At 43.3% G+C, this 12,413-nt stretch overlaps 2 protein-coding genes across 4 annotated transcripts in view; one reads left to right on the top strand and one right to left on the bottom strand.

The window, feature by feature from the left end:
• The window catches only part of homer1b (homer scaffold protein 1b), a 23,817-nt gene extending 17,207 nt beyond the window's left edge, over window positions 1-6,610 (bottom strand). The window contains exons 1-2 of one of the 2 annotated variants that reach the window (XM_018668538.2): window positions 6,474-6,610; window positions 3,740-4,238 (exon numbers count right to left, since the gene is read on the bottom strand). In XM_018668538.2, coding sequence (XP_018524054.1) covers window positions 3,740-3,744 — 5 coding nt within the window. In that variant the 5' untranslated portion in view covers window positions 3,745-4,238; window positions 6,474-6,610. Of the gene's footprint in view, window positions 1-3,739; window positions 4,239-6,366 lie in introns of both variants that reach the window. The other variant, XM_018668537.2, reaches the window with a different exon arrangement.
• Window positions 6,145-12,413, top strand: tent2 (terminal nucleotidyltransferase 2). 2 transcript variants are annotated; one of them, XM_018668534.2, is made up of 14 exons: window positions 6,145-6,184; window positions 7,513-7,620; window positions 7,731-7,986; window positions 8,103-8,217; window positions 8,297-8,385; window positions 8,500-8,557; window positions 8,850-8,916; window positions 9,038-9,114; window positions 9,270-9,398; window positions 9,502-9,545; window positions 9,804-9,940; window positions 10,761-10,852; window positions 10,980-11,059; window positions 11,180-12,413. In XM_018668534.2, exons 2-14 carry the CDS (start codon window positions 7,604-7,606, stop codon window positions 11,264-11,266), a joined length of 1,248 nt encoding a protein of 415 aa, XP_018524050.1. In that variant the 5' UTR covers window positions 6,145-6,184; window positions 7,513-7,603; the 3' UTR covers window positions 11,267-12,413. The 2 variants fall into 2 exon arrangements, with proteins under 2 accessions (XP_018524050.1, XP_018524047.1); XM_018668531.2 differs by lacking the exon at window positions 6,145-6,184 and adding an exon at window positions 6,525-6,667.

Genomic DNA, 12,413 nt, shown 5'->3' with positions numbered 1-12,413 from the left:
TGAGAGGTATCAGATCCATCAGACATGCTCCCACTACAGTCGTTCTACAGAGATTCTGTCTAAGCCTGACAGAGCTGTCAGCTATGGGATTGCATTAAGGTCACTTCAGAACATGTTGATCTTCCTGCACTGTAGCGTTGAACCCGCTAGCATGTGGGCTACATGGCATTTAAACAGATTTAGCAACAGAGAGAAAGAAAGAAAGAGAGAAAGCAGGAAGGGATGTCTTAAGATGCTGCCTAACTTCTATAAGAGGGATAATATGGTCAGAGGAAATAGAGGAGGAAAAACTGAAAAGTAAGAGTGTAAGCAAAGTGATAATCTCAGTTGGAATGCGAATGAGTGGTTAAGGAGAAAGTGCGGAGGAGGAAGAGGAAGAAGAAGAGGAGGAGGAGGTGTTTAGCATGCAGAGAGTACTGCATGACACAAGGGCAGGTGATGGAACGTGAATGTTAAAACAGAGTGAGAGAGAGGGAAAGCAGGCAGAATGAGAGAGGGAGGGAGGATGATGAAGTGAGAGAAGGAGGGAGGGATGAGGAAAACGTGGAGGAGGTGATGAATGTAGGAGAGGACAGAGCTGAGTGCTGGTGAATCCACCCATCTTCTTGCAGGAGAAGATGGAGGGAGTGCGAAGCTCCGAACTGCTACACGGCGCGCTATCAACAATTACATGAATTGTGGCTGTGTGCACTTCAGATCTGAACTTTCAGGAACGCAGTAAAAGCTTTTAAGGAAAAGAATGGTACGGTGTCTAACAGCTACATGAGCAGGTTGTGTGCTTGAGATACTTTTGCTGACTTCTGTGGGAGGATGATGATGATAATGATGGAATGATGTATGGATGGCATAACAGCCATATTAAGATTTGGAATATACTGACATACAATATGTTGTGTTATACTATAACATTTTTTCATGTTTTACTTTTATTTAAATGATGAGTTCACTGACTTGACTGTAATTGCTAATATTAATGTTATGGTAGTAAAATGTTGCTGTTTTTGAACTGCTCCTTTACTTATATTGATGACATCATGGCCAATAGCTCTTAGTCAGAGTTCATTGGTCTGTTTTTGACTGATATGATAAGGAATGGATACCACTCCCAAGATTTATTTCGCATCTAATCACAGTAATTGCTTCAACACAGACTTGTGAGTTGCAGAGTTGTGAATTATTAATGTCCCCATTCGTCTTGATAATCCACAGCCCTCGTTTTCATCAGAACTATTTTTTACCAAATGAATAGACCTCATGTAAAATGTTGACAGTGATGTGTGTGGATTCAGTGGAAAATTAATAAAATAAAAGTGTAAAAGAAAAAAATGAAAAAAAACAAACTTCCTGCATGGCTGGATACCACTGTTTGTCGTTTTTTGTAATCGGGGTGACCTGACCCAATAAATATGTTGAGCTATGGCACTGACCTCAACTCTACACATGTTAACACAGGTATTGATCTGTGAACAACACTGTACTATTGCCTACAGGGCATTTCACATGAGCACACACACACACACACACACACACACACACACACACACACACACATACATCTGCAGGTGTTGCCTGTAGCGCCTCTTGTGCTTCAGGGGTTTGATGCGCAGATGTGAACACTCAGTCTTCAAGTCACAGGGTGTAACCAAACATCTTCCACACATACACACACACACCATTTTATACCACAAAAGGCTGCATTTTGTTTTCTGCTTCAGTGTGTCCCCTGTAACTATGCAGCTGCCCCTCTTTCTGCAAACAGTGACAGTGAAACAGAGGCATAATGAAACAGGCCATCTCAGGAGATCTCACTTTCCCTTGCCACCTTCACCTCCACCCCCCCCCTCTCTCTGGAAGTTGTCCTTTGTTTCCAGAGTTTTTCATTAATTCAACAGAGAAGAGCTCGAAGGCGAGTGGATCTTATTTAAGGTAGAGAGAAGTCTTTAATGAGAGAGCTCCCTGTTGCTCAATCTACTGGGAGCAGCTTGGATGACCTGAGATGAGCCTGTAAAAACACACACACACACACACACACACACACACACACACACACACACACACACACACAACGTTTCTCTCTCTCTATCTTTCTCACACACCCACACAAACAAGCAAAGACTAAGGGAGAGAAACTGAGTCCGTCTGTGCATTGATTGTATTTGCCCAAGGAAGTGAGAGCGCACCAGAGAAAGTGTTGATAGGCATCTCCAGTTCTCATCCAACACTAATGTTCTCCACTGTGCCATTACCATTAAAGCTGCAAGAGGCCTGGTATTGAGCCACGAGGCCGGAAGTGAAATATGACTCTATCTGTCTGTGCCATTACTGCCAGACAGGCGGCCAGACAACAGATCTGCCCCCACTGTATGTACACTTTCATCTCATCTGCACCTGCACATATTCAGACTTAGATACACATGCTGTATGAGGCTTAGTGCTTTGAATCACAGTTTACAATTTATTCCATTGTGGATCAATTGAGTCACTGAGTCAGTTGCATAACAGTAACTTAGTCACCAGTATGGCAGAGCCTAGTGGAGAGCTGAAGTTGAGTGGGAGACTGCTGAATGATGTGCACTGCCCACACTGTAGGAGGGCAGAGTGGGCGCCTGGGAAGCCTCCAGTGTATTGTAAATAGTTAATGCAGGAGTTTTGGCTGATGCCTCGAAAATCGCGCCATGCCTGTGCCATATTGTTAACCTCCCGCTGTGCAATTAATCACAATGAACTGCAGGAGACAGCTGTTAATGAACGGCAGGCTTGGTGGGGGAAATGGACCGCTGAGCTCAGGGTTAGGGGACATGCAAATGAGCAGTGCTGCGCACTAGGCAGATATTTCACTGATGGGTGCCTGTTGTTGAGGACGTGTAAGGCAGCGGTCACTGCGCTGCCATAGAGACAGGAAGTCACTTTCTGTCACTAGAGCCTTGTGCAGCATTGTGAGCTGCTGACATTATCCCCTGCTTCTGGCATTGTGCTTGTCCCCTAACCCTCTCTAGAGCAGGACCCGGAACAGGATGTACAGAACATCAGACCACAGATCTGTTGTTTGAGAATATTTGAGAAGGAATGCCGTTGTTACAAATGCCTCCTTTCAGAATTACATAACTGTCTATAATGTAGGTGGGGAGAAAGCAGTGGGATAGAGAGACCTAGAAAAAAAAAGCATTTTCATTCACTCTCTCATTGCTCTGGGACAGAAATAAGGATTTGTGGAATAGTAAAGACTTTAAACTTTGCTTCATTTTGGTGAGCACACCCAAAAATCCACACAGGACCCCCTGCTAGTCCCACTTTGGGAGCCACTGCAGATTAACCTACTCTTCTGATCCTAAAAGTTTTATGATGGGGGCTAACTTCTGCACCAGCATTCGAGTGCCAGCATGTTGGTCCTAAAGTGTATTTGTATTTTACCAAACAGAGCATAGATTCTGGGGGGAGGGGGTCATAAGTTGATTCATTATGTGCCTCAGAATTTGTTGTTTTCCTGTGCAGCACATCAAGGCCATCAGAAGATCACTATTCAATCATATACATCAGGCAGCCTGCCCCACCATCACCCCTCACGTTAAGATGGATAAGATACATTTTTACGCATACACCCGGGTCGGTTATTTTGTTATGCGTGGTGTGGTTTCCATGGCAGGGAAGTTCACACCGTGTGAAGCGGCCGCAGCTGATATGAATACAGAAAGGAGGGAAAAGGAACTCAGTCAGCCCGTAGGATAATAATCACACTTACCCCATTGTTGTGGTTGAAATGAGAGGCGACACCTGATCCCTTTTCGCTGGCAATAAAAAACGAATCTCTCGGATTGGCTGCTGCGTATGAAGGTCTTCTCTCTCTCTCTCTCTCTCTCTACACGACAGCCTCCCCTTTATCACCGTCGGTGCGTCTGCAGGAATTTGATGGCAACTGCTCCATTCCCCTCTACCGTCCTGTCACCGCGTGAATTCACACATACATGTCGTTCTGCACATGGCACGGAAATCAGAGCGCCTTCTTCTTCTTCTTCTTCTTCTTCTTCTTCTTCTTCTTCTTCTCCTCCTCCTCCTCCTCCTCCTCCTCTTGCTTTTGGCGTTAAGGGTTTGGTGATGGAGCAGCGGCGGCGGCGGCAGCAGCAGCAGCAGCGCTGTGGGAGATCCAGCGCAGAGTCCAATGGAGATCCGACGGGCGCCCCGCTGTTGTCGTGTAAATTACAGATCCTCGCTGAAAGGGTGGAGAAGCCCTGATGCCTGAACTGGGAAAGACAACCCTCATTTAGCCAGTAGATAACGCACAGCATCACACTGTCCACCCGCGTCTCTCTCTCTCTCCCCCTCCCTCTCTCTCTCTCTCACTCTCATTACCATAGGCTCACAGGCTACACCCCCACTCTCGCCCAGACTACAGCTATTTCACAGCTATTCCACACACTCAGTATCACCAATACATCTATGTAATAAAGCCGAACTCTTGGACTAGCTCTTGGACTAACCCTTAAATAACCTCTCCTGCGTGTGCAACATCAATTGATATATATATGATATATATATAATTGTATATATATATATAATTGTTTTTACTAATTCACATGCCAGTTCCCGGCTCTCCTTATCAGTGCTGGCATGTGTAGTGTAGTTTGCATTGATTTAATTATTCTGCAGCCCATGTGCTGTAGCTGTATACGTGCTTTATTGATCTAAGCCCGTCCACATCTGGCCGATGCATCCGCTTCCCTCCCACTCAGATCAGTGTCAGTATTGAACTGCCTACGTCACGACACCGTCCTCCGCAGTGACGTCACTCGGTGCTCAGGGGACTGATGCCATTTGATGTTTTGTGGTTTTATAAGAAGTTTATTGGGAAGTAGCCTACTCACACAGAGCCTGAAGAAAATGTTATTCCGGGGCTGGAACATGTTATTTCCTACTTTAACACACACATTTTCTGGAACTACCGGCAGCCCAGGGCGAGGCTTCTGTTATTATGTCCTGTGAACAGGCCATTGCTGTCTGTAATAGAACACAGTTTAATAAGAAACAACCCAATAAATAACCCAGTTCATGCTCCATGAGTTATCCAGGCTATTGTCTGTCAATAAATCAATTGCCTTTGGCAGCCTGCAAAATCAACACAGTGACACAGTGTGCTATATGCCTTTTTTTTTTTTAAAGTGACTCAGTTATGCACCATTTATGAATATTTGTCATACTGGTACATACGAGTCTTTATAATTTTCTGGTCTTGTACAGTGCTGTTATTAGAGCTGTTTTATGAGTTTTTGTTTTTTAATGCCTTATGAGCTCGCTATTCGAGTCAGCAAAAGAGATTTAGGGACAATATCTAATTCTAACCCTTGTGGTTGTGAGAAAATACCTCTATTGAGGAAGGCATCATCAAATGTAAATATGCTTTTGTGCCACAGCTCGATGCAGTCAATTTAAAGAATAACCATGTGAACAAGAATCTGAGGCTGTTGCAATCTCAGCTTAATGTCAATCCATAAACTATTGATGAATTGATCATGTTTGGCCAAACATATGAATTTAGAGCGTAGGCTCATAAAATCAGATTCATTTACTGTGTAGGTCTGTGTGAATTTAGTGTCTGCTCACAGTACTGACTGTTTTCTCACCATTCATATCTTGTCACTAAGAAATAGTAGGGAAATAATGGACTTTTGAGGGGAAAACACCACCCTTCATAGATGAAATGACCTTGTTTGTCACCTTGAAAATCTCAGTTTAAATGGGTGAATTTAAACAATTCAGTCAGTCTGAGCTGCAGAGATAGAGGCGATAAATCCAGACGCTTCACAGCAGACAATGGATAATGGACAACAAAACAGCAGCCATGGTGATTTTACTGGTTTAACAAGCTTATCTGATTGACGGCTTTAAGCCCACATTCAAATTAAACTCATTTGGGTATATGGAATGGTCTCAAACAAATTTATAAAGATCATAGACATGCAGTCACACAGATATCACAAAATATGGACGTACTGGCTTTTTAAAAAATAGATTTCACTATCCAATATTATTTATACAGCACAGAGCAGCTTTTTTATTTTTGGTTTGTGTTTTTGGGTGAATACTCCCTTTAACACGTCCCCTTTAAATGGAATTCTATTACGTCATGGCACCAATGCGGAAGTTTGTACGCAGGAAATTAGCAGCTTGTTTACATGTGACATGAAATTTGGTAAGTTACACAGTATTGGTTCACCTTTTGATGGAACCCTTTTAACATTTAGTGACACGTTCCCTTAAACATACTCCTAATGTAAACCCCACAGAGACAAGCCCTTAATATTCAGATCGTAAGGTCAGCGATGTTTGAATTAGCTAGCTGGGCGCTGCAGAGCGCGAGCTAACTTTGCTAACCTGGTAAGTTTCGTTTTCCTCTGTAACTTTTTGTGGCTTATTCGCCACTCTTGGGCTAAAGATTTCAGCGATCATGAGTAGAATGGGTTTTTCGCTCAGCGCCAAACCTGCTGCCTTTTAAATGGTGCGTTTTCGTTTTCTCTCAGCGGAGTTGATGCTGGATCTCCGTGAAGACCCGCAGCATGTTCCCCCGCAGCGCTGCTCCGCGGGGCCGGTCAGCCCACAGTAACGGCCTGCACCCGCTACCTCCCGTGACCCGATATTACGATTACAATCACCAAAGCGTGTCAGGTGTCAACAGGTGAGCCTTATTTGCTTCCGTGTGATGGCAGCATCAGTAAGATAGCAGTTAAACCTGCTGGTCACCTGTTGGCCCCTTTTGTCCTCTTGTGTATTTGTATAGCTGCTTATCAACTGTCATTGATTATCTTTGAAGACACAGCTGCCCATTGCCCATTAGTAGTTACCATAGTAACCAAGGTCATAGGACAGGGCAAGACAGAGCCTCTGATGAATAGTCATAACACCCCATAACCATAACACCCCTCAGGGTCATGATTTACACACATCTCTGAGAAGGACTCAAGTGTTGCATAGCCACACACAGTGTGACTTAGATAAACGTCATTCTTTGTTTAGAAAGAGGTACATGCTGGGGTCTTTGCACACGTATGGATGTGATGTGGTTTCATATAGAATAACCTTATTTGGACATGTAGTGAGTATGACATAGGATAAAGTCAAATAAGGTCTGTACCGTACTGCTCATCTATTTCGATCAAGCCTCAGTAAATGCTCCTGTTTGAGATATCTGGGTCCCCCCAGTCTTTGTTCCATAAACTCACATGATTTCCATCACAGTTGTAACCTTTGGTACCGGACTGTCCAGCCTTGCAGACTGTAGTGTCTCAGTATCTGAGATGTGCTTGTTGTAAACTGGAGCTTGTTATCCGGGGAGAATTATGATTTTGTCTTCATGGATTTTTGATACAAGAGGCTGGTAATGGTTAAACAGATTCTATGATGTTTTCTCATATGCTGAATCTCTTTCCTGGATCCAGAATAAATACATTCTCTGAAGAAGACAGAAACTGGTTTTCTTTATTCATCAGTTCTGTATGGTAATATGTTCTTGTATTTTGGTAGCTTCTGTGCTCCTACACGAGAGAGATTTCCTACATATGAATGGAAACCTCCACCACCCACCTCTCCAGTCCCTCCTCCTCATAGACCAACTATGATCAACGGGCGCAAGTATAAGTCATTTTCCCATTCCCACACTGTTGAATAATCTCTCTCATTCCTCCTCTTTCTTTGCCTTTTAAAAAAGTCTTGTCACATGTTTCCTTATTGTTTTCTTCCAGGAGGCAGAATGATGAATACAGCCCCCGTGCTGTGAAGCGCCAACGCCTTGACTCCCCTTCCCACACACGGATAGGCCCCCCTTTAATTCGGGCCCCTCCCCCTCCTCGTCATCCTGACCACGCGGTGGCTGGGTCCTCCACATCATCCTTCTCCGGCTTTGATCACTCTTATCCCAGCCCACACTCCCATCCCCGCCCTCAGGAGCCTGCTGTCCCTGAGAGCTCCAACAGCCTACAGGCCTACGCTAAGGACAAGGTATATTCAGATGGGCTTAGTCTACAGCTAACATACATCAAGTCTGACTGTGTGTGAGTGTGTGTGCGTGCATGCAGGTACGCTTTAGTTAGAGCTACGTGTGTTTGTGCCCTCAGCTGAGTGGTCAGATGGTGGAGCTGTTTGAGGCATGCCAGCAGCAAACTTCAGATCTGGATCGGAAGGAGAGGTGCCGTGCACGGCTGCAGCAAGACATACAGCGAGTCTATGCAGGTGTGTATGACTTGTATACACTCGCCGTCTACTCTGACTTCCTGCTGTGATTCTTATTCACTAAATGTGTTTCTCACAGTGGCACGGCTTTACTTGACTGGATCTTCCATGAATGGATTGGGCTGCCGGAGCAGTGATGCTGATCTGTGTCTGGTCCTCAAGGGAAATGTAAGTATGTCTCACTCTCTGCAGAGGGCTGTCATTGTGTCCGTGTTAAATGTACAGTCATAGATACCCACCACCTCTTGAACCACTGAGCTTTTTTTCTGTTTTTTGTTTCAGAAAAGACATGATCCTATTCAAGTGCTGTCTGTCCTCCAAAGGTTGTTTAGATCACTCTGTAAGTAATTAAAAAAACAATTTTGCAAGTCTCAAATCATATAGAATAATATATTATTTATTTGTCTACTATTAACACTGGACATTTGTGAATATAGTCGGAAGCACTGTCTTATTTAGTTAATACTACCTAACTTACTTCTTATTTAGCTCTGCTTCTTTTATCCCCAGTTGTGATGTTCTCCACAGACTCCACTAGGTGGAGCTTTACAGCCAGTGGAGAAAGAGTTTCAGATTCACATGAAGGAAACTGAAAGTACCATAAATCTCATGATGTGTGTTTTGATTTATAGCATATGTGGAGAGGACTCACCTGATCAGAGCCAAAGTGCCGATCCTCAGGTTCAGAGAGAGAGGCAGGTAGGAGCAAAACAGTTAAACGGTTGAAGCTTTTTTTTTTTACAACATCATCAAATCAGAGCTAAGTCTTTATGCAACTTTTTTTTTTTTTTTTTTTTTTTACTGTCCCTCCCTCCTTAAGTGATCTGGAGTTTGATCTGAATATCAACAACACAGTGGGCATCAGGAACACATTCCTTCTGAGGAGTTACGCCTATGGTGGGTGAGACAGTAATAGTTTGACCTCAGTGGCAGTAATATTTAAAAATTCATTCACCATTCCTAAGTTGGCTGTAACAGTTGTTTCTTGAAGGAAGGCAGAGAAGTTGGTTTTGTTTGTTTTGACCTGCTGTGTTTGTTGTGCTCTGTCACAGCTGATCTCAGGGTAAGACCCATGATCCTTGTTGTCAAGAAGTGGGCACGGCACAATCAGATCAATGATGCCAGCAAGGGAACGTTAAGCAGCTACACACTGGTGTTGATGGTTCTGCACTACCTCCAGAGTCAGTACAGTCACACACACAAATCTTTTGTTATTTCCTTTAGTACCGTTGACTATTTTTGTAACCTGAATCTCAACATGTATGTGATGTGTTTTCTTTACAGCTCTTAATGATCCTGTCCTTCCCTCTCTTCAGAGGGACTACCCAGTGAGTGTCTTCATTGCTTTTTTTATGAATAATAAACAAACAAAGTGGTCAAATTAAAGTATATTTAGCAGGCAATATGTCAGTAAATACACAAACAAGAAGTAAAATACTTGCAGACATTTCTTGACATTTTTATTGTCTGTTTTTGTAAAAACACATCTCTACATCACTTTGCCTCAATCATCACAAACAAAGGACACATCTTTAAGTGGTAGTGTCATTCAGCTCTGAGTGTTTATCCTGTGCTTTGATTTTCAGGAGTGTTTTAATCCTGTCATGGACATCGACATGGTTCCAGAGGGACCCAAACACATCCCCCCCTACGTCTCAACAAACCAGTCCTCTCTGGGGGAGCTGTTTATTGGCTTTCTGAAATACTATGCCACAGACTTCAGGTATATCCCAAGGGCACCATCACATTATTGAGTCTAGTGTTGCAGATGCACCCATGGTTCTTTTGCCTGATCACTTTCTTGCTCCCATTCCTCGTCCCCTCTGCTCCTGTATCCAACTTCTTTTCCCTCTCCAGTCCCCCCGTCTCTCCCTCTCCTTCCTCTATACTGCATCCTCTTCTCTGGTTTCGTGTTTCTGGGTGAGGGGCAGGAGCAGGTGGGACCTTTGGCCTTACACAGCACTAACATCACATACCATGATCTCTGTGTTAGCAGTATGTGTATTACCGTGCCATGCTCCAGCTGCAATGGTTGAACTAATACTCACCACACAAACATGCACTGATTTAACATTTTTCAGTATTAAACACCCAAACAGGACACACTTGGAAAATGTCTTTGTGCCTTGAATGTGATGCATTCAGGGAACGTGCAACATCTAAGACTTTTAGAATCGAAAGACAGAAATAGGAAGAAAAAAAATGTTATAGAAGAAAGGACAGTATGTCAACTCTCTTTTAGTCTTTAGCCACATCATCACATGACAAACAGGTAACTTTGACAAAAACAAGAGTGCAGTGTGATATTATTATCTTTCCTCAGCAGGCGTCTGTTTCTTTATTGTACTAAATTAAACCAAAACCAACAGATGGCTGGAGGGAGCAGAATCTATCTGAAAAACCTCCCCTTGGTTTGTTGGCTGTAAAACATAAAGTGTAGCTAAAATCTGCAAAGCCACTGGTATGGCCTTTAAAGACCTTGGTCATTGTGTTTATTTTTAGTCAAATAAGCACTAAATGTTTCCCTTTCCTGTGCCTTGCAGGTGGGATAAGCAGGTGATCTCTGTTCGAGAGGCCAGGGCTTTGCCCAAGACCAGTTCTCACGAGTGGAGAAACAAATACATATGTGTGGAAGGTAAACATTTCAGTGGACGTAACATTCTGCTGCCACCAACACTCAACAATAACTGGAGCATCAGTATAAGAAACGTCCCCAGTATTGCTACATACTCAGTGAGCGACTGCGATTTCTTGTTTTTCAGAGCCGTTTGAAAGAAATAACGTCGCCAGGGCAGTCCATGAGAAGATCAAGTTCAATGCCATTAAAACTCAGTTTGCAGAGGTACACACTACTCCTGATAACTGTGCTCTCTTCATATTTTCTTTCTTCCCACGAGTCGCTGTGGGCCAGCTATGAGTTATTCATAATCCTCCTGCTTCTCATCTCTCTGTGTCTGCGCAGTCGTGTCGGATACTGCATGGGAGGAAGGACCTGAACTCGATCCTCCCAGTCAGAGCCATCATTAATAAGGAGTCATCCAGGAGATAAGGGATTCCTCTAATTAAGATGAGCTGACTGGAGTCTTCTACCTCAAGACAGGCCTGTGCCCAGAAACAATGAAATACCTTTGGGATGTGCTGAGAGAGGAGCTGAGCTGCCTCTGCACCTCATAGCCAGAAAGACTCTGGGACTGTGAAAGCTCCGGCTGCCCCCATGTAGGTCACATACTGTGTATCCCGTGGCAGTACCTATTGACCGTACTGCTCTGTCAAATGCTTTGCCGCCTTTGCCAAATTTATGTAACATAATGTGATTAAGGGAGAGTGGAAGAAGACATACAATATTTGTGGAGTGACACCAGAGGGCTCTGAAATCAAATCCTGTCACTAATACTGGTGACGGAGAGATGCTGCACTGACGCAGGATAATAATGGTCTGTGCCATTAGAGTTGATTATTGCTGCTACACCACCCTCTTTCCCAATGCACATAGCACTCCTGGGAGGAAGTTCGGTTTATTAACAAAGTATGAGAGGACACAGTAACACATACAACCCGCCCATATCTGAAGCAACAGCGTTTTGCTTTTAAAGACTAGTCTCTGCCACGTTTCTCTCAGTTCAACCACATCCATGTTGTCAGAGCCATACTGCACAGAGTCATGAGGAAGATGCCAATCTGCTCCTGTCACATACATGTACAGTGTATACAGTATATTGTCTGTCTGGACCAACTTGTAACATCAAAGCCTTTTTTTCTATTTTTCTAGGTCAGTAGTGAAGCTATTGTGGGCTTTAACATTATAGACACATTTTCTATTGCTGCATTTAAGTCCCTCTCTTTCTTTTTCTGAGCTCATCTGAAAACAGAGGTTTTTATTGAATGAGTAAGTGTCGAAGTGTTGTAATTTAAATGGCCCTCATAAGGTTTTGTATTATCTTTCCTCAACTGATAACAAACATACCGTCTCATTTTAGTTCGGCTACCTACCTGATTTATCTGGAAAAAACCTGATGTGTCATTCACTCATTTTCGGTTCATTTAGTACATAAGTTATATGCAGAATTCACACTTTTGAGTGTGACTCTGTTGTTCATTTTGTCTTTGGTTGATATTTGTCCTCATGTCTTTTTGTACATTTTGTACATTACTGACTTTTAAATGTTTATTTAAAAAATTAAATCTCTGAAGATGTA

Source organism: Lates calcarifer, linkage group LG13 (assembly GCF_001640805.2).
Source record: "Lates calcarifer isolate ASB-BC8 linkage group LG13, TLL_Latcal_v3, whole genome shotgun sequence".
NCBI lineage: Eukaryota > Metazoa > Chordata > Actinopteri > Centropomidae > Lates > Lates calcarifer.
Note: the sequence above shows the minus strand (reverse complement) of the source record. Positions and strands in the feature narration are given on the sequence as shown.